General features: G+C 31.6%; 6 protein-coding genes across 9 annotated transcripts; 1 reads left to right on the forward strand and 5 right to left on the reverse strand.

Moving 5' to 3' along the window:
• LOC109345600 (transcriptional corepressor LEUNIG_HOMOLOG-like) lies at positions 306–4,837 on the reverse strand. The gene is made up of 14 exons (XM_019584693.1): positions 4,636–4,837; positions 4,210–4,258; positions 4,053–4,119; positions 3,625–3,689; positions 3,273–3,485; positions 3,108–3,182; positions 2,940–2,993; positions 2,620–2,767; positions 2,244–2,353; positions 1,999–2,148; positions 1,698–1,853; positions 1,197–1,313; positions 916–1,110; positions 306–708 (listed from the first exon to the last, which is right to left on the reverse strand). The coding sequence occupies exons 1-14, from the start codon at positions 4,815–4,817 to the stop codon at positions 562–564; spliced, it is 1,728 nt and encodes a 575-aa protein (XP_019440238.1). The 5' UTR covers positions 4,818–4,837; the 3' UTR covers positions 306–561.
• On the reverse strand, positions 4,927–6,177 carry LOC109344609 (transcriptional corepressor LEUNIG_HOMOLOG-like). Its single transcript, XM_019583368.1, has 3 exons — positions 6,137–6,177; positions 5,957–6,057; positions 4,927–5,054 (listed from the first exon to the last, which is right to left on the reverse strand). The coding sequence occupies exons 1-3, from the start codon at positions 6,175–6,177 to the stop codon at positions 4,927–4,929; spliced, it is 270 nt and encodes an 89-aa protein (XP_019438913.1).
• Positions 9,753–12,469, reverse strand: LOC109345601. The gene is made up of 3 exons (XM_019584694.1): positions 12,325–12,469; positions 12,077–12,234; positions 9,753–10,262 (listed from the first exon to the last, which is right to left on the reverse strand). Exons 1-3 carry the CDS (start codon positions 12,397–12,399, stop codon positions 10,163–10,165), a joined length of 333 nt encoding a protein of 110 aa, XP_019440239.1. The 5' UTR covers positions 12,400–12,469; the 3' UTR covers positions 9,753–10,162.
• LOC109345604 (protein RALF-like 19) lies at positions 13,426–14,078 on the forward strand. The gene is made up of 2 exons (XM_019584696.1): positions 13,426–13,649; positions 13,771–14,078. The coding sequence occupies exons 1-2, from the start codon at positions 13,462–13,464 to the stop codon at positions 13,916–13,918; spliced, it is 336 nt and encodes a 111-aa protein (XP_019440241.1). The 5' UTR covers positions 13,426–13,461; the 3' UTR covers positions 13,919–14,078.
• On the reverse strand, positions 18,792–19,803 carry LOC109345602 (VQ motif-containing protein 4). Its single transcript, XM_019584695.1, has one exon. The coding sequence runs from the start codon at positions 19,685–19,687 to the stop codon at positions 19,040–19,042; it is 648 nt and encodes a 215-aa protein (XP_019440240.1). The 5' UTR covers positions 19,688–19,803; the 3' UTR covers positions 18,792–19,039.
• LOC109345605 (eukaryotic translation initiation factor 3 subunit D-like) lies at positions 23,684–27,564 on the reverse strand. Of its 4 annotated transcripts, none has more exons than XM_019584701.1 (2): positions 25,780–27,564; positions 23,684–24,022 (listed from the first exon to the last, which is right to left on the reverse strand). In XM_019584701.1, exon 1 carries the CDS (start codon positions 27,478–27,480, stop codon positions 25,783–25,785), a length of 1,698 nt encoding a protein of 565 aa, XP_019440246.1. In that variant the 5' UTR covers positions 27,481–27,564; the 3' UTR covers positions 23,684–24,022; positions 25,780–25,782. The 4 variants fall into 4 exon arrangements, with proteins under 4 accessions (XP_019440246.1, XP_019440245.1, XP_019440243.1 ...); XM_019584700.1 differs by having other exon boundaries at positions 23,684–23,992; positions 25,779–27,564; XM_019584698.1 differs by having other exon boundaries at positions 23,684–23,992; positions 25,766–27,564.

Consider the following 27,991-nt stretch of genomic DNA (forward strand, 5'->3'; position numbering starts at 1 on the left):
TTACTTCCGGGAAAACTCCTTTGTTCATGTGTTGTGTTCTTTTATGGATGAACAGTTTGGTCGGATTAGAGGTCAGTGCACTGTGGTTGATTCTTTATTGACATGTTATCTATTGGAGGTTTTATTCCACATTTATGCCCAAAAAATTTTGCTTCAAATACTATTGTCTGCAACTATATTTTCTAGTCATGACTCATGAAACATAATAGTAACTATAGGTTAGTAGCTATCAATTCATGCATATATAACGAGGTTGTAACAAACTATAGTTGTTGTAATAGCAGAACTTGGAAATCTATAGTCTCCAAATGACAGAATCAAACTCACATAATTGTCTAACATTTGTGCATTATAGATAGTTGTCTCAGCCTGCAGAACACTGTACAAATACACAGGTATTGTACATTTTTTTCCTCCAATGTAAGATTATATGAAACTTATACCTTTGCCTATATATAATATCTAATCAATCCACACAAAAAAGTACCAAGATATAAAAAATCCTTTAATACAAAAGCTCCAACAATTTACACCTTGGCACAGAAACATGCACTTAGATCCTTATTTCCATAGTTTCACACAACAATCATGGCTAGCTGAGGCAATCAATTCATCATGGGGTGATTCTGCTAATCCAGCAATTAATCCTTTGTGTGCTGCAACACTCCACGTTTCGTTGCCATCGGTTGGACTCCATAATTCCAGAGTCTGCAATAATATTTACACACATCATAAGGCATTGAGAAAGGTTTCTGTCTACAAACATGATTGCTAGCATTATGCAACATAGAGAAGTTATATGGATCTAGAACTAATATACATATATGCAAATACTAAAGCAAATGATTGTTCATTTTCAAAGGAATGCAGTTGTAAAATTAAAACAAGAGACTACACAGAAAATCAATCACATACCTGATAGCCACCAATAACTAAGAGGTTAAGATATGCTGGATGAAATATGCAAGATTGGAACTTGTTTCCAGTTGAATGTAACTCATGGATGCACTTTCCATCCGATGACCAGATACGTGCACTATCTTCGCTAACGGAGGCAATGTAGTTTCCACTTCTATCCCAACAAATGGAAAGAATGTCTTTAACATGTCCCTACAAAAAAATGAAATTCAATTATGCGAAATTTTAACCGATTATAAGTGAAAGAACAAGTTATATTATAGCTTTAAGGCTTTTACCTTTAGATTGCACAGAATGCTATCAGCCTCAACATCAACTATCTTGATATCATTTCCTGTAGCAGTAGCAAGAAGCTTCCCAAAATCAGGTTGAAATCTCACTTGTTTACTACCTCCCTGCAACACATGAGTATTATTATTTGATAATTGGCTTCCTGTCTTTTTATACTAAATCCAAAACATCTGAATGATTACTTCAATTCTAGATAAAAAGAATATCACAATGTTCTAATGATGTACGCAATTCAGTTGGAGACTTTTTTTTATCGCGAACACATTAAGTTAGAAATTCGGTTGATGAATGGAAAAACGATACAGAATGTTAAAGCATGAAGAACTCAGATGATCTTTTAATGAAAGTATTCAAGATGTAGTTTGGCAAAGTTCAACTTCTAGGACAAAATCCAACACCATCATTCAGCACTGATCAAGACAATTAAACACACTCACAAATACTACCTCTCTCCAAAAGCAAAAGCAAAAGATGTGGGTAAAACTGACCTTAGTGATATGCATGCATGCACCTTGATTGACATTCCACAGCCGAATTACATCATTGATATCGCACGAGCATAGAAGGTCCACCTTTCTTGGGTGGAAATCTAATGACATTACTTGTTCGGCATGCCCTTCAAGTTTGAGCAATGATCTGGTTGGCTATACCATGAGGCACAAAACACAAATTAAACTTTTCAATATGAAACAGGCCTCAAAATACAAAGAAGGGGAAGGTGAACAAGATGGAAGTTTTGAAATATGCAAAAAGACACCTAAGAAAAGAAGAAAGTGACTAGTAGCTTACTCTTGCAGCATCCCATAGTCTTACAGATCTATCAAAGGAGGATGTTGCAAATAAAGTTGAGCCTGTTCTGAATCGAACATCTGTGATGAGAAGTGAATGCTCTTCTGCGGTAGTAACACAATCAAAAGTTTCCGTGTTCCAAATGAAAACCTGCCATCATAAACAAGTTCTGAATATAAGGGAAAAAACCAAGGCAATGATTCAGAATAGATAATTACTTCGAAAACTAATCAAATCGAATCAACCTTTTTCTCATGTCCAGCACTTGCCAAAATCTTTCCATCCGAAGAAAAATGGCTGGACAAAACCTTGCCTTTACTTGAATGAAGGCAACCAACCTCTTCAAATGTAAAACCTGCCAAATAGTATGAAATCCTTGTGTTAGATATTAGAATAAACATTTAATCAATATAACTGCCAGTGAAACCTGAGATACAAACAACTAACAAGATGCAGCAATAACCTGAGATATTAACATGTATTTACATCGTTATCAAACACCTCGCCAAGGCATCACATTATATAAATCAGCACTAAATAATGATCAATGCAATCAACTAGTTTAATGCACAAATTGTGTTAAGACAATGAAATCTTATCCAGCAGCCATCGATATATTACCTTTATTTTCATTTCTGCTGCATGAAGTTGAAATACGCTTCAGATTGCTGAAAGGCGCAATTATATGATCAGCATGTTCATTTTCCAAAGAAAGGAAAGACTCCACACTTTCATCCACAGGTTTTCCATCTGCTACACTGGCACAGTCCTATTGTTTGTAATCCATGGAAAGAGCAAAAGTTATGACATAGGAATCCAACTGGAAAGTACTCATTATAATAAAAAAATTGAACTGATAACAAATGGCACAAAACAATTGCGATTTGCAGGAAGGAATGAAAAGATTTCCAGGATTTTCTTAAAGATTTGTGACAACCTACCTGGCCATTTTGTCCGAGTCGTAAGGATACTGTTTTCTTTCTCATTCCGCTCATCTGATTGAGAATAGGTACAAATATATCTCAGAAATATATGCACATCAATTTATTTTCCATCACCAACAAGATCAATTGAAACAATTTGGAAATTTAAAATATTGAATGCCAAACCTCTACATCCTGGGACTGCAGTTGCTGATCGCGCTGGTTTTGATTCTCCGCCGTTTTAACCACTGGCTCCATCACCTGTGTCATCATGAAAGGTTTCTTTGAAATCCAAATTAGAAAAAAAAATGTCTTTTGGAAAATCATAGAACGGGTGATGAATCCACAAACCTGCTTATCCTTATTACTTGATTCAATCTTTGGAGTTGGAGTCTTCAGATATTGGCTGCTATATTTGGTAGAGATTCCAGGAACAGTAAAAGCTTGACTTGCAGGAGTAGACTCAAGTATTTGAGCAGGAACTGCTACATGATTTTGTGTTTTCAACACTTGACATTGATGCCTATAATTCGGTTCGTGCACAAGTGAAGTTAATACCTGGTTCTGCAGATCACAGAGATCTTGGTCAATCTAAGGTTACCAAATGAGATGATATACCAAGAAGTAACATATACAGTTTGATTGAAGTCTATATAAAACTGAATTCAAATGGAATTTTTGTAGTTCAAAAGATTCTACATACTCGGCCACCACCAACATTTCTTAGCCATCCATCTAATGGTGTTAGATTGAGAGCTTCATTGGTTTCTGCAAAGGAAACTAACCATTTAGAAAATAAACATGACCAGAAGAGAAGAGTGGAGTACAAAGGAAGAAGATAAGGCAGCAAAACCATGCAACAAAGCATGTCAATTCCTTTAAATGTCTCAGTCCAACAAAGAAACACTAGCAAAGAACAACATTGACAGCACTATCATAGAATTTTTCTCTTTTACGAGAGCTGAAGCCTCTGAATTTATAAGGAGAGATTGATACAAATCCATATGACAGATCGAAAGATCCCAAACAACTTACTCCGCCGAGAATTTGCAGTCAAACAATGCTATATTTTCCAGACTATAAAGCAAAAGGGGAAATTTCAAGAACTAGTAAAATAGGTTCAAGACAAACTTGGTTGTACTAATTGCAGAGGGTCTCTAGGTACATCCTTCCCCAAACAAATGCCAATTCCACTATCCTGCAAATATCAACAAAATAGGCTTGTTATGCCAATGACATGCACAAAGTTTACCATTTTATGTTTATGAACTGGACTTCTGGACCATACCTTCAAGATTTGATTCTGGACCTGCTTCCCTGCATCTAGCAGGGATTGACTGAAAAACAAAGAGAACATTGAAGGGTGTTTACATCACTAATAAAACAAACTTAACAGTAACAACAAGAAAAAATGTGTTCCCTTCAATTTAACTGAATTTTGTTTTATCAGAGCTAACATTTCAAATTTGTATATATAAGTCAAACAAGGTTGATATAGATAAAAAGTACTACATGTAAAATATCATATGTTAGTAGTGAAAGGTGATACTGCTAACCCTTATGGGTTTAAGATGCTTATTGACAGCAATTGTTTCTTTTGTATTGCACGAACACTTTTTGTGCTCAGTTTAATACAATTTTCTTTACCGAAAAAATAGTGGGACAACAAATATCATAACAGAATAAGCATTAAGACTTAAAAAATGAACAATACCTTGAACTACTCCCAGCCAAGAACTTAAGGTTACTTGATTTTGAAAGATCCTGAAAACTTGGTTCATCATTTCCAACCAGGTATCCAAGATGTTCTTTATTGTACAGTGTTGAAGGTATTAGACCAGCATGTGGTTGTGCCAACATGGGTCTCTTCTGACTCATTGGTATTTGAGATATCATAGGAAAGGAATTACTATTACTTGCATTATCTATCATCTGAAAATATTAGCAGATGTATAAGTAGGATGCAATGCACCAAGTGAATAATCAAAATGAAAAACACAATTTATCATTTAGTTCTTACCTTACTAGAGGATTCTGGCAGTGAAATTTCATGATCCTGCACTGTCCTAAACTTATATACATCATAGAAAAGACACCACCATTCATGCAGAAATCCATCAGGAGAATCAATCACTGAATACAAAAATTTCATGTCAGTACACAAATATTAAATTCCTAGCAACATATAACACTTATATCAATCAATTATGAGCAAGATATACAGCCACTTTGTTTAAATAAAGGTGTACAAGTCAACATCCTCTACATTCCAAGATATATATATATATATATATATATATATATATATATATATATATATATATATATATATATATATATATATATATATATATATATATTATCAGCATTTTCACGAAATAATAACACCTTTGTTTTCCTTTTATATATAAAAAACAAAAAAGGAATAGAAGTTGTCCATTCTGAGTGTTACAGTACATGACCTAGTATGGGTGTGGTGAAATATTTTTTACATACCCAACAAACTGTGTTGTTTTTTAAATTGTTATCAATTATTATTACTATATGTATAAATTTATTCAATATTTTATTGGTAATAATGGTCACTTTTATATTATCATATGAGTGATGCTTAGTTAAAACAAAGTCTGTCCATCACAGAGAAAAATATGAGACTATTTAAGATTTATTAAGAAATGGGTACCAAAAAATATATTGGATTCAAGATAAGAAAGTATATCTTAATTTTGTTTAAACTTTAACTTACAAACTGGTTTGATTTTTATAAATTTGAAACCAAATTTTCTCTCGCATTAGACCTATAAGATGTTAGGATCGACCCTAGATTAAGGTTCCCATAGAGTCAAACCCCATGTTGATGTGGTTGAAGCAATTTGACATTGAAAGTTTATATGAATCGAGGTGAATAATAGTAGAGTATAAGATAATATGCACCCAAAAAAAATAAAGAGAATGAATTTAAGCATAAGATAATGAATGTGTGATAGTATGATAATATATAAATATATGAATGAATGATATATATATATATATACCATTAGAATCTTTGTTATCAAATTCAGCTTCTTCCTTGAAAGTTTGTGCAGTGTTGTGCATTCCCCTTTTCAACATGTAATCATGCAAATAAAGTCGAAGCCTACAAAAATAAAAGAAAGAAAAAAATGAAGCAATTTAAAAGAATTATATTAGAGGAAAAGAGAAAAAGAGATTAATACAATTTATCAGCATCCCATTCCATGTTATCACTATTTGCCATCACAGCTTCTGTAAAGTGATGAGAAGAATGAGATAATAAGAGAGAGAAGTTAAAAGATGGAAGAAAAAATGATTGTGTTCAATTGAAACGCACGATTAAGCTGTAATTCACAGTGCCATGCAAAAAGTGAACTGAAACAAAGGTATCAAAAAATAATCCATTATTACATATTACAGCTTGTAAGTATCCTAATCATTCATTTAGAATCAATTCATTTATTTTTTTTAAGGAATTAATTCATTAGAGCATTAATTATAAGACTAAAATCATATTTTTATCTCTCAAAATTTTTATTTATACCAATTCATTTTAGAATATTTTATTGAGAAAAAACTGTATACATAGACAATGTATGAGTTTTATACATTGTTATTGTATCATTCACTAGTCATGTTTAATTATCATTGATTTTTAAAACAACAAAAATTATACAAATGAATGGTAAATGATATATCGATTATGTATAAATCTTTACATTGATAGCTCATAAATATTACACTCTTTCTTATTATCCATGATAAAAACTATTTTGACTCATATTTTCAACTTTCTACCAATTTTGATCTTTACATTTTAGGAAATCAAATTTGTACATACACAAATTTAAAAGGTTAAAAAGAGTACACTGTCTAATTATATATAAAGCATGTAATGGCAAGTACACCCCTTTTGTTGACAAGTAATGAAAATATTGTTTTCATACAAATTATAAATATTTCTTAATTAAATTTTTTTAATTTTTTTAAACACTTAAAACTAAAATGAAATAGGTAGGAAATAATATTAAAAAATAAAATAAGAATAAGAAAATTCATAGAATTTGGTATCTCTTCCACGATAAATAAAAAATATTTATTATTTTTCTATTAAATTTTAATTATTGCATTTTGTCATGTAAGTTTGTTGATTAATTATTATTAGAGGGAAATTTTTATGCATTAACAGAGTTTTATATATTGTCATTGTATCATCCAATAAATGAATAACAATAATATAATACATATATATATTAATCTTTATACTGACAATGCATAGATTTTACATTATTTTTTGAAAAATAATAACGAGATGAAACCAAGGAGTAATAATTTATAATGTGATAGAAATCAAATCTTCACATCCATAAAATAAAATGATATAAATTAATTATTAATAAACAAAGTATAAATATACACTTATTTTTTGTTATGGGGTAAGAAAATATATTATTTTTATCCAAAGATGGGGTGCATAAGTTTCATGTGCCAACCAAGTTTTGTCTCAATCCCTTTTTGGACGATAAATAACGTTCTAAAGCATGATGCGTGGGGTGGGGCAATTCAAAATCCCATATTTTCACTTTTTCTAATTTCATTTATATTTTTTCCTTCTGTACTTATATGGGCTTTCCTTTTATTTCTATTTTATTCTAATTTTTAATCCACTATACTCAAAAACAATCTTCCATATTAAGTTTGATTTGATGAGGTTGATAAGAATAAAATAATATATAAGTTCACAGTATATTCAACCATCCACAATGTTAAATAGGTTGGTATAGTGAACTTGTTTTAAAGTTGAATTTGGCAGTTTTAAGCACATAAGCTTTTTTAAAAATTTAATCCCCATTTTTTATCAATTGAAACAAATCATTGTATTTTGGTTGCACAAGAAAGAAATAAATGAGAAAGAAAGCGGAGAGAAAATAGATTTTTGTAATGTTTCCTATAAAAGAATAAGGAAAAAAGGAAGATAAAGATATTTTTTTTTTCTCTTAGTTTTTTATTTGGTTGAATAAAAAGTGACAAGAGAAATATAATATTATACTTTGAATAACAAAAATATCTCTAAATAAAAAAAGAGAAGAAAAATATTGTTTTATTATTAATAAAAAACAAAGGTTATAATTTCAAATTTATAAATTTTATTTATATATATTTTATTATAGTTTTAATTGATTTTTTAATTAATATTATTTTATATCTAAATATATATTTATGTATGTTACTAGTATTTAAAATCAACAAGTACAAAAAAAAAATGGAAAGTTTTTCTTGACATTTCATATAAAATAGTTATTGTCTCTTCACTTTCTCACTAAATTGGAATAGAAAGAATTTATGGCAAGTCTCACATATTTTTTATTACATCCTCTCTTTCGCACTTCACAATCAAACATAAGAAAATCTCTCTTTCTCTTTATCTCTTCCCTCTTTTCTCTCTACTCTAATTCTATTCTATCAAATGAAGGCTAAATAAGTTTAGTAACCTAACATATTCCCATCCCATTGGTCGGATAAAAAATATATATTTATGTTATGGTAATCGAGTTTTTCTAGCATGCATTCTATGCTAGATTTTATGTATCATAAAATATCAAAAGTCAATATTTGATTCCGGGTAGGAAGAGAGATACCTGAACAAGATTACTTCTATAGTAATGGAGTGAAGAATACCCTTAATTAAAAAAATATGAAATATGCTTCACTATTATTGAATAAAATATTGATGGTCTTTGGTATATTTTCATAATCCAATGATGATCACTTCAAGTGTTTTTTATATTATTATTATTGCTTTAACATTTATCACAAACATGTATTTTTTTGTTTCCTACATGTATTGCATTAGAGGTAATCTTGTTCGAGCTGAGAACATCCACAGGTACATGGAGTTAACTCTCCCAACGGACATTTTTCATCCACAAGATTCGAACCCAAGTTTTTGCTTAAGAGAAATCAAACATGTACCACTTGAACCAACGCCATGTTATCACAAACATCTATTTTGACACCATATACAATATGACTAGAGATTCTCTTCAATATAACAAGTGTAACATATAAAAGTTAATGATCCACATTCAAACCCTCTTTTCCCTTCATATTTTCAAACCTCTTAACCCGTAGAACATTGATATTTTTTTTTCAAGTAACCACATTGAGGCACACTCTACTTAAGATTCTTTTTAATGCAACCATTTATGAGGGGAAAATATATACATTGATAACGTATTAATTTTAAACATTATTACTGTATCATCTATCCTTTATATTGTATCATTATTAACTATTTAAAAAATAAATAAATGAATGGTATATAATATGATAACAACATATAAATTTTTACACTAATAATATATAAATATTATATTATTTTATTGACATTACCTATTTCGAATGATTCTAACTCTTTGCGAGATGATTTTTTGAAAAGAAAGAACATATTTCATATTTTATCACGATTATATTCATCCCCTCTAAAAACCAACTTCCAAAAAGAACATTATACACTCATTAAACTACAGTTTCTAGGCCTTAGCAATTCCTCTTCTCACTATGGGATAAAATTATAAGACAGTTTTTTGCAGTAATTGAAGTAAGAAGAATGAAGAAGAATTTAATGGCAAAAATAATTTTAGAATGAACCAGCATGCATAATCCTCCATTTCACACAAAGAACATGCCAAGTAGTGTTGATTATTATGATTATGCCTAGTAGTCTTTTCCACAAATCCATGTGGAAAAGCATCTAAAAGTTGCCCCTAGTTTTGTATAGTAAGACATCAGAAATCATTATAAAGAGAAGAAAACTTGAACCACATGCAAATGCATAAGGCATCTAATAAGAATTGAAAAGAGGAAAAAGTTATGCATCTTTTTATCTGTGAGACAAAAAATTAGCATCAAAGAATGGGACTAAAAGGTTAATTTAGTATAACACAATAAGGCTAGAGCTATTTGTATGAAGTTCTTGGTGCAATTCCGGTGCGGCTCATGTTTCTATTTCACAGATCCAAAGAAAGAGAATCATAAAGAGAAGAAAGCTAAGAGGCATTAGCAGAGGGGGTATATCTTGAACTAGTAAGTTTCCTCATGGAATCCTCTAAGATTTGGTTGCTGTCATTCACAATGAAGGAGTTCATCAGAAATCATCGTTGTAAACGTTTCAATGAAGTATCGACATAATTCCTCCCAATCTTAAAGTATCTTGTATAAGGAAATAGTTATTTGCTCTTTCTGGTTTCATCTGGATTATCATTTTGTGCCAGGCCCATCTCACGCATTTGATGTTCGACAGAGACTAGGCCAGTTTGTGCAAGAAACCTGCAAGGAAAAATGTATTGAGTACTGCATGGGAAAAGCAAGAGCAAACTCATATTTTAGATGCAAAAAAATGCACTTCACAAATTTTCTTGATTAGTTTCTTGTCTGCTGATGCATTCACACTAGAAACATCACAATTATAGTTGATAAATTCAAGGCCTAAAACTTAAAACTACTCTTGCAACATAAATGGCACATCAGAACATAATGTCATTATTAATGCGGATTCCATGAGTGATGCCAACACCAATCCATTACAGTGCAAGACTTGACGTGCAATTAAAATATGAAACTTAATTTACACCATTCTCCCATTCTGTATTCTCGAGAATGTTGGGATAGACCAATAAAAACAACAGTGAATACAACACCAATAACAACACCTGCATTGCAAACTCATCAAAGGATGCATTGTCAATTACAATTCTTTTGTTGTTAGGCAGTTCCAGTCATATCACATGACCTGTGATAATATTTAGATGAATCAACAGCTCAAATATTAATTATATATATATATATATATATGTATGTTGACTTTAGGAAAATTTAGTTGCCTCGGAAGTCAGATCACTCAAGTTTCATACGAATATTAAAATGTTTCATAGGACCCGACCAGTTTTCAGAACCTCAGACCATTCCAACAACATTATTTGAGTAACAGCAAAGAACATATACATGAGGAATCATAATTTCAGTTTTAACAGCTCAAACATTACTAATCATGTACATATGCATAACCATGTTGACTTCATGACAATTTGATAGACAAATTTTAACTGGGTCGCTGCTGTTATAAATATTAAGATTACTGAAAACCACTGGGGACATTACAGTGATAACCCTTGAAGTTATGATGACATTACAGTGACAACCGTTGAGGTTTGACTAAATTACACTCCATACCTTTCGTCTCTTGTATAAGAAATTACACAGACATCCCTTAAGGCTGGTTAGTATTGCACTTACACCGACATTAACTAATCATTAATATTACACATTTACAGTCATTCTCACTCCCCTTGTTTTCTGGGGTATCAAGTGTAATACCTCAAAAACCTTGGGAGGTCAATAAAACCCACAACAAAGTTTAACCATCACCCTCAACTTGCCACATCGTGAATTGGTTCAGGAGACTGTTAGGACTTAAGCGTATAAGGAGAGCTCAACCCAAAACACTAGTATATTAGGTGTCAAACCTTCATAACTTACGTGTCACATTGAATTTGCTATGTTACTCTATGTGAGACTCCTAACAGAGACACTGACCACATAACACAATCCACCGCCACTTCCAACTCCATACCCATGACCCACCAAGTTTCCCACCGAGTTCAATCCACCATTCCCATCAACTCCCACACAGAATTGTGATGCGGTGGATTGATCAATAGACGATGGCTACTAGATCTAATGTGATGTTGGGTTGAATTTTGCGGTCATTGACTCAAATGCTGATTAGCAATGGTTATGGGTGGATAGTTGAGGTTGATGGGTGAGTTTTGTTAAGAGTTTCATTGACCTCTTTTTGAGGCTTGGAAATGCTATATCCAATAGGCTGATACCCCTACAATGTTAACTAGCTAAAGTTAAGGATAAGTGTTATGACAACATAAAACTCAAAGGATGTTAGTCTTATTATTTCTGAAACAACATAAGAAGCTTCAAATGTAATTAAGTCAAACCTCAATGGACAATAACAACAATCATAAAACCTTAATTCCACTGTCGGCTAAAGTCAAACCTCAATGAAGATGGGTATAATTTTACCAAAACTAATTTATACACAGCATTTGGAAAGAAGGGTTACCACTTACCAGCTAAGGAGTGAGAAGAGGGTGAGACATATAAGAACAAGGAAAGTAACATGAAGCATCAATGGTGAATCACTTGAAGAGAAAGCTAAACCCAACATAAGAGCAAGAGAGAGACCCATCATTAAAAAAGTAAACTTTAATGTAATCCAAGTAGGTGCCTGAAAATTGGAAAACAAAAGAATCAATTAAAATCATTAAAGAGATTCAAAAGAAAAAAAAGGAGTAAATGTTGAAGAGAAAGTATGAACATTAACACCAGGAGCTAAAGCTCCCAGAAGAACTGCTTCGGCTGATGATACATCTTTAGTATTCTCTGATTCCATCTTTCAATTGCAAACAAAATCAACCTTTCTGCTTCTTAACTTCTTTTCATTCTTTCACCAAGTATTGAAGTAAGAGATCATCGGGTTTTTCCCCCTTGTAATTGGACCAGGCTAAACATAATATGGGCTGAAGGAAAAGGGCTTCTTTTTTTAGTATCAACTATTCCTTCCGAGTTCGGTTGATGTGTAACTTCTATTCTTAACAAGTATCGCTCTCTCTCAAAAATGAATCTTTTATTCTGTAGTGTAATACGATATATAGAATTTAGTTGGACCTTAACCTCTAAAACAATTACTTGTTAGTAATATATTCAAGATCTATAACTTAGTATTTAATCTACATTTTTTAAAATAAATACAAAAATTGTATTTTCTCAATCATTTTCTTGAATGTGACCTTAAACCATATGTGAATTTATTTTTCATATATGATTTTACATGTTTTTAAAAAAAACATATATAACCTAAGATTATGTACTTAAGTTTTTCCAAAAAATAAATGAACATTTGGAAGGGAAAAAGATAATAAGATTATTTTTTTTAAATATGATACTTTATTAACTTTATTCTTTTTTCACTAAAAATAAGTTATAAATCTTAAAAGATTACAGAAGCCCAATATAAAAACAGAAGCCCAATATGGGTCTGAAATCTGGATAGAAAAATTTGTGAGGAACCTTAACACATGTGCCATTTAACTAGAACCATGCAATAATCTCTTTTATTACCAAGCTTAACACAAGTGTAGATCAAGGAACCATTGTAGGGAAGGGTCATTTTAAGTAACTCACATAATTGGCAAATTTATTTAGTCATAGTTAGTTACATAAACAAGTGGCTTTCAACTTTTTTAGCAAATGCATGCATGCATGGCACTAATTGCATTCCTCTATTTAGCAATTAACAACAAAAAACCCACCATCTTTTCCTATAATCTCTCCCTACCCTCTAATTATGAACCTTTCCACCCTTTTTCACCTAGGAATGAGGTAGGGACTCTTTCTATCTTGCATTATAAATAATTCCCATTCCAAATACCAAAACTTGCCTTGCCCCATAATAATGGATTCTAAGCCATGGCTCATTTTGCTCCTCTTGGCCTTGACCATGATGGTGGCTTCTGAAGCTTCTACCATTCATGAGTTTGGGAGAGAAATGGTGACTCAGGGTGACATTGATCTCATTACTGATGACAATGAATTCTTGATGAGTTCCGAATCAATTCGTAGAACACTACAAGGCCGAAGAAGGTACAAAAGTTATAATTAGACATGAATAATGAATGATATAACGATAATATATAAAAGTCATATATTATTGGTGTATACATCTTTTTCTCAAATATTTATCGCTTCTCTAAATCCTTTTCAGGTACATTGGGTATAATTCCATGAGGGCCAATCAAGTCCCATGTGGAAATCGTGGAAGATCCTACTACAATTGCCAACAACGGGGCAGAGCCAACCCTTATCGTCGTGGTTGCACTAAAATCACAAATTGTGCAAGAAACGTTAACTAATTTATCCAATGATAAAGAATGAAGGAAGCTGAAGAAGATGAAGTTATTATTACTACAAAAATTGACTAAAATTGACTAGTTGCTTTTTCTTAATTTCTTCTTCCTTCATAATGCCAAACTTAATTTCCTACAATGAAACAATTTACATTTTTTTTTAAAATGTGGTGTTATTGTTTTATTTCTTTTGTTGTTGCTTAATCCATTATGAGATTTGTGTGAAATACTAATGTGAGATGGGAACAACTTGGTCTTTTTCTATTTTTCTATGAAATTCTATGGTGATACTTTATCTTTTGCTTACTAATATCACACTTAAATGCAATGGAGGAAATAGATTTTCTGAATTGTGATATAAGGAGAATCATTTTGAAGTTCAAACTTAAAACGAAATCTTTTTATTTAAAAAAGTGATACATCTTAAAATAATAATAAAAACATTAGAGCATGTACAACTCTCTTCATGTAGGAGAAAAATGAAATATGGGAAAGATTAACAAACTATTTTTTTAGTTAAATTGTCATATTCTACGGCTTTGAAAATAAAGTATGATTAGAGATTGTCACATTTTTAGATCGATCAATGAGAGGTTATATTGGTAGTTATAAATAAACTGATATAGATTAGTTAACATATTTTCAATTTTTCATAACAGGTTACTATTGTTAAACTTTACCATTTTATCACATATCTATTTAATATATATACACTGACAATTTACACTATTAATAAATCATCTATCATTCATATGTTAATGACTATTAACTTACAAATTAATTATGAATGATACAATAATATCGCATAGATTTTAAAGTTATAATAAATATTACTAGTTTGTTTGTCAATAATCACCCATCGGCAACTACATTGAATTAGCTTATTCCAATATTTATTAATATATGGAAAGGAGTGAACAATATTTTCTCCAATTTGCTTTTTTTCTTCCAAAAGTTCACTCTTTTAGGTTTTCACTAATCACTACCACCAATGTACCAACAACACCAAATTGCATAACCAAAACATAAAGATATATACCGCACAGAAAATAAAAATAGAGCTCATGCTACTACTAAGAGCATCCACAATGGTGATAAATGGGTCTCACCAATTATTTGATATTTGTTTATACTTTTCAACAACTTAAATAATTCAAGTCAAAATCACTTCCAATAATGCAACTATATTTCCGCTTACATGAATCTCACAAACCTACCATACATTTATATTTTTATCTCTTGTAACTAGTGACGGATCTAGGACCCAAGGTCAAGGGATGCAAGTTGTAATAAATACAATGTTATTGAATTCAACTAGACCGGCTAATCCAACCTAAAATGAACACCAAACTGGTTCAAGTTGCTCAATTGATCGGCTATGAACTAAAATCGGTGTGGATCTGTTCAACTTGACTATTTTGCTCATAAAATCGATAACTCGACCAATCTAACAAGTATTGTCGACTTAATCAATCATTTTTTTAAAATAATATCAACACTACCTCTTTTGAGGGGGGGAAATTTGTACTTCCAATTTATTTATGGTTAAGTTTGTCATTATTAAAATTTCATTTGTTATTTTTTAGCTTACATTGTAACAAAACATAATTTGTTTAAATTAGGTTTAAAATTATTTAACCACTTTGTTGCAGTCAAATTGTAAAAAAATTATGTTATTTGATAATGTTTTTAACTTATTTGTGATATTGTATTATCGTAAAATATTTTTTTTATTTGTTTTCAATTAAGTATTTGTGTAATAACAATGTTTTAAAGTTGTAATATAAAATTATCAAATAATGTTAGATAAATTATAAAACTTTGATAATTTTTTAGTGTAAATCAATTTAACTACTCTAACTATTGAGTATCTAATCTCATTGTTGACTCAATAATTGATCGAAAATGATGACTCATTCAAGTATAACAACATTGATTAGGTGATATAAAATTTTATATAATAACTTAGAAACATTGATACAATTTTATATTATTAAGAGATGCATCAAATATTAACTATAAATTTATTATTGGGAGAAAAATAATTTGAGAGTATGCACTTACACACCGTGGTATATGAATGCCTTCGTCAATACTTGTAACATTTTTTTTCCACTTTTTAATATTGACTCATAAGAATGTCTCTACTCCAATGTAAACTTCGACAAAAAACATATTTGTTTCGCTACGAACAACTTTTTTTATTATCATTATGGGTGTTCTAACCATTCAAGTATGAAGACATAGTCAAAAGATGTCATGTTTGAATTATTTGTCACATAATTACATCCATGGACTTTAGAAGGGTGGTCATAAATAATACACCAAATCAAAACATGCCACATGTAACAAGTTTTAGATTCTTTTTCTCAAATGATAGTGAAAGGGAAACTATACAAAACAATCTTTGATAATGGGTAAGCAAAACACTAGAATTCCCATACAAATGAGCAATACACAATTGCACATGTTAAGTTTCAAACTACTAATCAATGCACCACCAACCATGAGTTGCAAAGTCCAGAGTAATCATATAAACCCACACAAACAAACACATAAGTCATATCTACACCATGCTTTCTTGCTTTCCTACACATCTTTTCTATCCTTTCATCATCACAAGTCCCACTTCTTATCCTTCAGTTATGGTATACATATATACACTTAGTGTTACTTCATGTGTCAAGACCTTGTGATTAGTTGAAAAATATATATTTAAATTAAAATTTAATTTTAAGTAATTTTTCGACAAATCATAAGATCATGGTACATGAAATAACACTGAGTGTGGGACAGTAGATATGCACATTCACCCCATTTCATTACAATTCTTAGTCTCCTTTGAGTCAAAAAGGAAATTATAGTACTCAATATTAGAAAGAAGGATTATGATTGCTTTTTGCGGCTCTACAAAGCTTTACATTTAAGGACCCTACCCAAAAGAAAAGGGGTCCCAACAAAATAAAATACTAAACAAAATTAATGGCTTAGATTGTACTTCAACCGTTTACACCATAATGGATTTATTGCTTCCAAATAAAAACTATCAAGAGAGTTTGACTTATTTTCATATACTACTATAATTGCAGCAGTTTTCAAAATTTATTGAAAGAAGTTTGACAGTCATAATATCATCTTAAATTTTATTTAAAAGGATTTATCATGATAATGATAGGAACAGTATTAAAAGGGGGAATTCTATGATATTTATCTCTTTCTGCATTTAATGAATGTTTTGAGAACTAACGGTAACAAAAAAATTCATTGTTAAAAAATTTAGAAACAAAAGCCAAAACTGGTCTATAAAATTAGTTAGGGTTAATTATGCTGAGAACAATGTTTAAAAAATAAAATAAATAATATTTGAAATCCAAGTAAATCACTTAACATGGTAACACACAAATATGAAAATACTTCAATGCCATTTTGTTTTTATAAATCACATATATGATAAAGAGAATAAAATATCTCATAATACCATAAAAATATAACATATACTATTTTATTTAGTTTTAAAAATATTTTTATAAAAAATAATTAAATATAATAAATGTCAAAATTTTAAATATTAGAGGAGATGACGTAACTCCTTATACACTAGATACTTTAATCACACCTAAGACTACAAAACTTTTCCTAAACAATATCATATGGACACTTGTTAAATTCACACATACGAAATTGAACAATCTCCTACTATAAGTTGAATTAATGCTTTTAGCTATCAATTTTAGATACTAATGATTTTCTGAAGGCATTAATACATGATTCACTTTTTTCAAGGCCAAATTATGTGCTAAAATGGATAAAATGAAGGAAAAGGGTAAAATATGCAGAGTTAATCTTGGTAAACTAAATGATTACTACTATAAAAAATTAGTACAAAAAATGCCCCATTTACAAAAATAAAAATTTGGGCCATCACTGAAAAACAATCCCATTAAAAGGGTGTTTTTCCATATATAATACTTTACACTGAAACCACATTCTTTTAAATATATCTTCATATTATAGCAAAACCATGTTTAGGACAGAGAGGCACAAACACAATGTAGTACTTATTGTATATCAAAATCAGTGGATGCTTACAAGTTACTATAACACACAAGCACATACAATGCCTGAGTCTCTTTAGCATCTTTTCCTGTGAATGTTGTTGAGAGAGGCATTTACCTACTCAAAAAAGTGATTAGTTTCTTATTATAAAGTCGGACTTATTATGTCGGAGATATGATTGGTAGTACAAAAAATTAGGGTCAATTCTCCTTCCTCATTCTACAACACTTTGTTTTGACACCTGCCCTAAACCTTGTATCTCAATTTTATCCTCAAACCAAGCACTTTTTCAAGTCGGAGATATGACTCGGTCAATGCTTATCACAATTCCAAAATATCAAATGCACCATTTTCAAATAAACAATTACTAACTAATTCCTATATTATCTCTTAAAACACAGCATTTGACTTGGCAAATCAATTAGGCAAATGCTAATCAATATTTTGAATCTAGAGATCAAAAATATTATTAACAAAATACAATTTATAAATTACCAATATATTAAATACACCACTTTCTAATACAGCCCACAGAATTCAATTCTGAAATTTGACTTGGTAAATACTACTGTAGTACTTAAATATTCTACAAATTTGCCAAGTTTGTATCGAAAGATTATAAAACTACATTAAAATTACAATTTTTATATTACCAATGTACTAAATGCATCATTTTCTAATAACCCAATTATTCATTAGTGTAATTAATTACCAATGATCAAAGGCTTGAGTAACTAAAATAGATCACAGAATTCAACCCAAGCATGAAAGGAATTTAACAGAATAGTAAGTGAAAAAAGTGGCAACAAAATAGAGAAACATATTTGATAAAAAACTAAAATTTTCCCCATATAAGTTCAACAAAATAGAGCAACATAGATAGAAGAGTGAGATTTTTTCTCCTCATTTTCTCAATTAAAGGTACAGAAGGGAAATATGACATAGTATTCCATACAATTCTCTTCATAAACAATTACAATTTTCTCCCTCTACTCCTCATAATCAATGGCAATAATAAAATATAAAAACAAAAACTTTCACAAAATCCCAGAATAAAATAAAAAACAAAAATTACGATGGTGATGAAGAAGAACCTGAAGTTCTTGGAGAAGTTGTTGGAAACAGAGGCAATAAACGAAGTTCAGTGTCTCTAGGAGTTGAAGCTCTTGGTGAAGGGTGCAAGTAAAACCCTTTCTCCTTTATAGCTTTTTCTTCTGCTTCAGCATCCAACTGGGTCGGGTCAAAAGGGTTGTGTATAAGCGGTGTAACTGGGCTCAAAACCAGAGAAGGAAAATCCAGAATACTAGGTGATAAGATCTCAGATCTTCTAGGAGAGAAATTTGAATTGTGGGTCGATAAAATCGGATTCAAAGGATTGATCTTTAAGTGATTAAGTGAGTTTCTTCGCTCATAGAGTTTAAACCCAGACCCGGTTTGGTTCCTTTTTGTGTTGGTTTTGATTGGTGGAATATTATGATGGGTCGGGTTTCCGGGTCGGGTAGATAAAGAAGAAGCTTGTTTTGCGGTTTCGGATGATCCAGTGAGAATTTGAACAACTTGCTTGAATGATGAAGTATCAGCTTGAACAAAGGTTGTCGGGTATGGGTTGTTGGGGTCGGATCTGGTTATGGGTTGAGGGATGATGAAACCATTGTTGTTGTTGTTGTTGTTTGAGGTACGAGGAGATGAGAGAAGAAGTGGTGTTTTTTGATTTTCCATGAAGTGTGTTTGTGTAAGAGAGAAAGAATCACTCACACACTGGTTTTGGAGAGAGTGAAAAGAGAACACAACAGCAACAATAACAAAAAGAAAACAAGTGTGTCTGTGATTGGATTGGACTAAGTACTTATTATGGTATATGATTACTTTATTTTAGTTTTTTTCTTAGGTAAAAAAATATTGTTGGAATTAAGTGTTGGTATAAAAGTATAATTTGATAATGAATGTTAGTTCAAGTGATATATACTTGATTTCCCTTAAATAAAGTTTCAGGTTCGATTTTTGCAGATGGAAAAAATACATGTTGGGAGGGTTAGCCTCATATACTTGTGGATTTATCCACTTCAAACATGATTGCTTCCAGTGCAACGATGCCTAGATGAAACCAAAAAAATAGTAGCATAAGGTTTCATTATAGAGTGAAATCCAGTTACTAAGAGTAAGTTTTTTAAATTTATTCTTTATCTTATCCATCAATTATATGAACATCTAATGATGTAGATCTACTTATTAATTAAAACCATTGGATTTTCCTATAATTGATGGTTAATGTGTGGAGTAAGTGAATCACTCCTCTTCTTCATTATATTGCTAAGAATGTTAAAAGATTAATGATTCAATTTCAGATGATAAAAGAAAGTTGGGAGGCACAATAAAACATCTTCAAAGTGATTAGTTGAATGGGTAAGGAATACTCATGATTATAAAAAAAATCACTCTTTGCCTTTTTTCAATGTTGTTTCATACAATTCATTCTATAGGTGCTTTACATTTGCTGCTGCCAATAATTGTGAGTGATTAATATGTTGGAAAACTAAATTCCAGCCAAATTATATTTACTATAAAAGTAAATTAACATTGAAATTCATTCCCTTGTATGATATTATTAATTAGCTAATGCAATAGGCTTTTTTTTCATTTTGGGTTTTAACATAGAGTAAAGTGTGAATTTGTTCATAAGATACAATGGAATAAGTAAGTTCTCTAACAAAAACTATCATCATATAACTTTCTAGAATTTCAAATATGTTTGTCTTTTTAGAGAGTTGTTTTGTGGCAATGTAAATCATTAAAGGACTAAAATTAAAATTACCCCACAAATATTGTAACTTTTAAAGACTTAATTGGTGATCATTTCCTTTGAAAAAATAACTAGATGATATTTATATTTCAATATAGTATTTACTCTTTTGATGGAAGAGAGTGTTTACTGTATTTAACATAGTTGCTGGATTGTTCTCTAAATAAGAATATTTAGATTAAAAATTTGTTTGCCAATAATAGAAGATATTTCTATTAATTCAATTCAATACATGCATGAAATAGTTTCCCCCTATGAACATCGAGTTATTCCATTTAATCTATTCTACCATTTCAATCTTAATACAAGATATAGTTAAGTTATGTAATTTTATCATTTCAATCCCAATTATTAATATAGTTTTTTATAAACCACAAAACAAGGCTATATTTCTTACCATCTCAGAATGATTCTTTTTCATTAATTTGGATATGACAAGTGAGTTGAATTTTTGTTTTGTTATTATATTAGATTATTATTGATTTGAATTTTATAATATAATAATTAATCAATACATATTTGAATTGGATGAAAATATTAATATTTATCAATTAAATTGTATTCTTTGTATTTGTATATTGGTAATTGCATTAATAATGATATGAATTCTATAGTATAATTTGTAATAAATAGTTTAAGTAAGTAATTCGTAATTTATATTCGAGGATCAATGATTATTGTTTTCAACGCATGCTGGTTAAAAGTTAAACGTGCATAATCTCTTAAAAATTACAAATATTAAAGGAAATGCAAGCAAATTGTTAAAGATAAAGATGACTCATTCTTAAATAGTTTTTTATTATGGTACTTAGGGTTAGTTTTACTTTAAATGATAGCTTGAGTTTCGAGTAACTACCAATTTTCATATTGTTAAATTCTTTGCACTTTGCCTTTGTGCATAATTCAATTTCAATAATAAAAATTCATTTATTTTCTTTTCTTTTGCTCTTTCAATTCCATTCTTTTTTTTTCTTGCATAGTAGTTAAGAAACTAAGATGATATCATAGCAAAGTTATCTATTCCGCAAATTTTTTATCTTTCATGTTCATGTATGACAATAAGAAGTTCTTCCTCTTCAAATTCAATTTGCTCCAGGGCTTCAAATTCCCAAAAGGAAAATGAGGCAATCTTATATCACATTCACAACTTGCAAGATATTTCATTTAGCAATGCAAACACAAATGATGATGGCAAAGAGAGTGAAGGAGTCAAGTAACGTTTTTCTCAGTCACAGAAGCATGGAGACAAAGAAAATAGTGTTGGTTTTTTTCCAGTGCAAGATTGGTTCTTCTACTTATCTTTTCAAAGTAGAAACTGATGGAATTTGTTGGGGTCTTAAATCTGTTTGATTCATCTAGTTTGAGCTTATCTTTTAAAAAGAAAAAAAATCGCAACCTCAATATGCTCCATTTCTTTATCACTTTCTTCTACATTCTTCATATTCTCTATTTCTCTAAATTCTTCTTGATATTTTTGAGCAAATTTTGCAAATATTTTTCTTAATTCTTCTCAATATTCTTGAGACAAATATTGCCCATATTATTCTCTTGCTATTGCTTAGCAAAGTTGCTTATATTTCATCCCATTTTTCTCTTATTATTCTTGAGCAAAATTGCTCATATTTTATCATGCCAAGAAACCAAGACGGTATTATACTTGAACATTATTCTTAAAGACAAGAAATAATCATTCTTTCAACACTTTCGTGGTAATTCTAAACTCCAAATTCGACTTTTCACGTTTGTTAACTTATACCCAAGTTGAGAGTTAATGGTATTCACTCTCCAGCTTGAGGGGTGTTAAGATGAAGATGACTCATTCTTAGATAGTTTTTTATTATGGTACTTCAGATTAGCTTTACATGATAACTTGAGTTTTAAGCAACTACTAATTTTCATATTACATAAATTCTTTGCACTTTTCCTTTGTGCATAATTCAATTCCAATAATAAAAGTTCAATTATTTCCTTTTTCTTTTTCTCTTTCAATTCCATTACTTGTTAAAAAACTAAGACAAATACACATTAGTAAGTTGTATTATTAGATATTTATAATAAAAATAGTTTGTATTTTCATATTATCACTTTCTAACCATTCTATATTTCTTTCTTAATGTTTTATCTTATTTGTTCACATATACAAATATGACTCACACGATTAATTTTGCTTCTTATATAATTTATGTGATAATAAAAGTTGCTTGATCCACATGCTTCCATTTATTATAAATATAATTTTATATATTTTTTAGAGGAAGACATTCATCAATTATAATGAACATACATTTGGAATATTCTATGATCTGTAAAAGATGATTGGAAACAACAAATTATCTTTCATGAATTTTTTAGTGCAAGGGAATATCAAGCAAGAAAATCAACTTCCATGAATATAAGTAGTTCTAAATGAACAATACATGCATTGTTGCCATATTAACAATGTAGAATGTAGATCTCAATTTTAATACGTTTTTCTATTTAAGGAAATTAGATAATGTGAGTTATTGTGTTTTTTTAAAATGTTATCGTGAGGACACTTTAGTCTTCTCCTTTATTCTCTCTATTAGATTATGTGAGTTAGTGCAATTAATTATTTTTAAAGCCATTGGGTTTCACTATAATCAAATATCCCGATAAACTAAGGATAGATGATTATTCAAGAAAACTTATAAATCAACACATGGCTAATGGCTAGGTTAGCTTTGTAGATACTTTAATTTTATATTATCATAAAAGGTCAAATACTGAAAATCATAGACCTGGTTGATTCTAGAGAACAGGTGAGTGACAAATCTAACACTACATTGTTCTTCTCACTTTTTTTTACTACTTATATTGCTTATCCATTCTCTTTACATAGTGAAGGAAAATAACACTTCTTCACAAAAATAGTGAACAATTAATCGTTACTGTTAAAAATTCGTGCAAATTTGCTTAATAATATACTTATTATCACAAACGATTTGGTGATCAATTTGGACAACAAAAAAGCATGGGACATCCACACAAACGTACTGATTCCAAACATGCTCAGGTCAATAAATAATAAACCGTTGTAGCATCTAAAAACTTACGTTTGGACTTCGAAACTTTTTGGTCCAAAGGAACATTAAGAGGCTAAGTTGCAAAATTTCAGCAGACAAGTGATGTGAACACATGGAAAGAGACTAATTGTGAGTGTATCTCCCCGGTTGAATGGCCACTAAAACCCCACACAAATGTGACTTGCAACCAACCCAAAAATCTGGTGGTACCTATTAGTAGAATAACAAGTACAAATTATGAAAACCAGAAAAATAGGCTGAAACCAAAAGAAAGTAAGAACCATCAATTTTACTCTGCCTAATAATCATTATCATTATTCACAAAACATTCAAATGCTATTTATTCTGAACTTGGACATTTCTCAAGCATTCAACGGCACTTGCAACATATAGCATTGCATCACAAGACAAGACAAGAACAATCACTTCCAGGTTCACACCCACCAAACAGCAAAACCATAATATATACCAAAATAAATAGTTATGGAGTAGTTAAATAAATATATGGCTTCGGCTTGTTGTCTAGAGTTGAGGATTTGAATCATACACCTGGTTGATTCTAGAGAACAGGTGCCCTTTTTTGTTGGGAGAATGAAGAGGATACTTGACTGCTAAGAGGAGCAGAAATAAACGACATTATGTTGGCACTCCTTACTCGAGCACATTTAAGATTCGGTGACTTTATCCAGATGTTATTTTACATTGTTATTCATAATTTGTTAATAGAATATTTTGATTGTCCATTATATAATAGACAATAATAAAATAAAGAACTCTTATTGGTGAAAATCAATAGATGCCAATGGTCATGGTCCAAAGGCAGTTAAAAACACCAACTATAATAGCCTTGAACCTACAACCAGAAAAAGACCGAAAGAAGAAAACAAAAGATGTAGTAAAATAACTGCACAGAAGACACTGAAAAACGTTTGAGCAGAAGCACAATACACTCTCCCCAAGACCCCCAAATCCAGTACCATTAGGGACATACAGCGGACACATCAGTTTAAGTTCATATCACATATCCACTAGGATTGAGACTAAGAACTCCAAGTCAAATCGCAGGCACCTCACTCTTATCAACAATGGTTTTAAGAGGAATTTAAGAGTACCTTCTCTACAGCAAAGCACGAGAGAGGGAGCTCCAAAACGAAAAAACCTAAATAACAGAGAAGACTATGCAAATATGATGGCAAGGGAAATGCTACCTCTATTGGAAAGTCAGATAAGAGGAAAAATATGAGATAGATACCAAAGGAAGCTAAGTCATTGAAAATATGGCAAGTGATGTCAAAATAAAATTTAGGAAATACGTGACTAGTGAAGTAACATGATACATGTGCATAGCCAAGCATAAGCCTGAAGCTTTAAAGGAAGATTGTCAATAAAGTTTTCAAGTATAAATTAGGTCGTAGAGTCCATAGCTTTCTAGATATTCAAACAAAAAAATGCGGAGGTGCAGAGGTAAATACAAAAGCCAATAGCACAAAACACCCAAACAACTGCTAAAGGACATCATTTAGGGACCTTGGAAATTTTAAAGATCCTAATATCAAATGTACCGACTTTACATTAAGCAAGACATATCCAACATCCACAATAACTTCAATAATGTTGTACATCCTCTCATACTTATGACGTGATTAGAATTATCTAGAACACCGCTTGCATAAAATCAACAGTACATTAACCAACTAACACTACAACAATCAATAACGTGTTTTTTATACAAACTTACGAAGAGTTCATAGTTCTCCCAAGCTTTGAAATGAGGACTAAGGCACCTCAAAATATTAAAATTTGATTAGCAGTAATAGTGTAATACAATATCTTAAATTAACAACTAATAACAGGTCACGAAGCATTAAGCAACACATATACATTTCCATAATTCTAAAGGCATCGGAATATCTAGAACTTCAATAAAATTATAAAACCAAATAGTGAACAAACCCGAGCTAGATTCCCTCTCAAGCTTGGTTATCTATCTTGATATCATTCACATCAATTGTGGTAGCAGTTGCCTCTTCACCATCAACGCCCTCTGCTGGAGGTTGAGCTTGTTCCTCTTCCGGAAGTGGCTCCTCCACATAGTCATTCTCAAATGCATCTGCTGGAACCTGATAAATCCTAACCTGTGGCTTAGATGGATCCTTCACAAGAACATATTTCCCCTCATCAAGCTTCATGCACATGTCCACAATTGACTTCACAATTCCCCACATATTATTTGGGTTCAAATTAATCTGTGCTGCAAAGTCCTTTGGCTTATATCCAACGACAGCCAAAACCACATGATTAAAATGATCACGAGGATGAATTCGAGACACATATCCCAACTTCATCATATCGGCGCTAGCCAACAGTGCCTGAGCAGTCCATTTAGCCAACTTATTCGCATTGTTCTTCAGCTCAGTAGCCAACACAGCACCCCTTTGAGTCTCCAACTTTTGCCTCCAATCCAAACCGGAATACTTGGGATCAAACTCATTCAAAGCATTCAAAGTAAGGTAAGACCTCTGCTTATTCACATCAAGCACACTCTGCACCTCACACCTAGCAACAAGATACATCTCATTATCCAACTTCCACCTCCTATACCTATAAGCCACAGAAGCAACCTCTTCACCCTCATTAGCAAAAGGGTTAGGCTCATCAAAATTCACTTTATTCCCATCCCTTACCAAAACCTGCTGCGAGAAATTCTGGTTTATATAAGCAGCCTCAACACTCAGCGAATGTGCAGAGTTAATATCATCCTTGGCCTCAGGCAAAGGCTCCTGAGATGTCTCATGAACCGAAAGCAAATCCAATTGTGAACCATCGCGCTTATCAAAAAACAACTTATTCCCAACACGCTGAACAACAATATCCCAAGAGTAAACAGACCTTGGCGCGCACATAAGCGTGGACAGAATACTATCAGTGGCGAAAACAGTCGCCTTATCCTCATTGGCGAGCCTGCGAATAACAGGATCGTCGGTAGTGGTAACCTTGAAGAAGGTTCTGTTCTTGAAACGCTCCAATCTGCGATCGCTTTTCGGCGTAGTGCGATCATAGGTTCGGTCATAATACTCGAGGCTACCGCAGAATTGAAGGTCTTCGGGTTCGGGGACAGTGAAAGAGAGCTTAGTGAACGAAGAGAAAGGAATCTGATCGCGCATATTCCATTCCGGTTGAATATCGACTGAAGATTTGTAAACCGCAGCTTCACGACGTGGACCGTTAGGGTTTGAGCGATTTTGATGGTAGAGACGATCGCGACGAGCTCTTTCTTTCTCAGCTTCGCGCCTTTTGGCTTCAACTTCCTCGTCCTTGCGTTGAGGGAGTTGTCTTTGTTGCTGGAAACGCCATTTAGGACCGAATTTAGGGCGCGGTGGTGGTTTCCCGTCAACGAGGCGGAATGTGGCGTCGTCTTCGGCGGAAGCAGGGAAGGAGTCGTCGTGAGTGAAGTCGAAAACGGCGTCGGAAGGGTTTTTGGATCGGGTGGGGTTGTTGAAGTTTCGGGTCCAATCGGCGATACGGCCTAGCTTGTCGGAGCGGGAGAAGGGAGCAAAGGGGACGTTGTGAGGGAGGTTGGTGGTGTTGGAACCGTCGACGGCGGCGTCAGGTGGGCCCCAGCCATCGGCGTTGAAAGGAACAGTTCCGATGACGAATGATTCAACCATCACTGTAGTGTGGATTGCGAAACCCTAATTCGTCATTGTGAATTTATATGGTTCTCGCTTTTGTTCAGCGTTTGCCACCGTGAGATAATTAACGCTTAGACTCTATAGTAGTGGGTCGGTACTGGGTACCGTGAGATAATTAACGCATTTATTGAACAGAGAACTAATTTTATTTTGGATATTGTGATTGTTCTTCGTAACATGTATTCTTTTCAAGAATTAGTCCTGAACTTTTTAATCATTTCGAGGACTAATCTAAACCTTATATTATTTGATCAACAACTTTTAGATAGCGTAAACTTATTAAGAGAATAATAACAGATAAATGTGTGTGAATTGAGGTCGTTGCTATTTCGATCAACAAGTATTTAATGAAAAATTGAGCTCCTTGCTAACGACAAGATGAACAAGTATTTATCAAAGATATTGGAAGGAGATAGTTCAACTTATTTGAGGTAACATATTGTGGGACAATGCATTTTGAGGCTAGGTTCAACTAAATAAAATTAAG

Source organism: Lupinus angustifolius, chromosome LG04 (genome assembly GCF_001865875.1).
Source record: "Lupinus angustifolius cultivar Tanjil chromosome LG04, LupAngTanjil_v1.0, whole genome shotgun sequence".
In the NCBI taxonomy this organism is placed as follows: domain Eukaryota; kingdom Viridiplantae; phylum Streptophyta; class Magnoliopsida; order Fabales; family Fabaceae; genus Lupinus; species Lupinus angustifolius.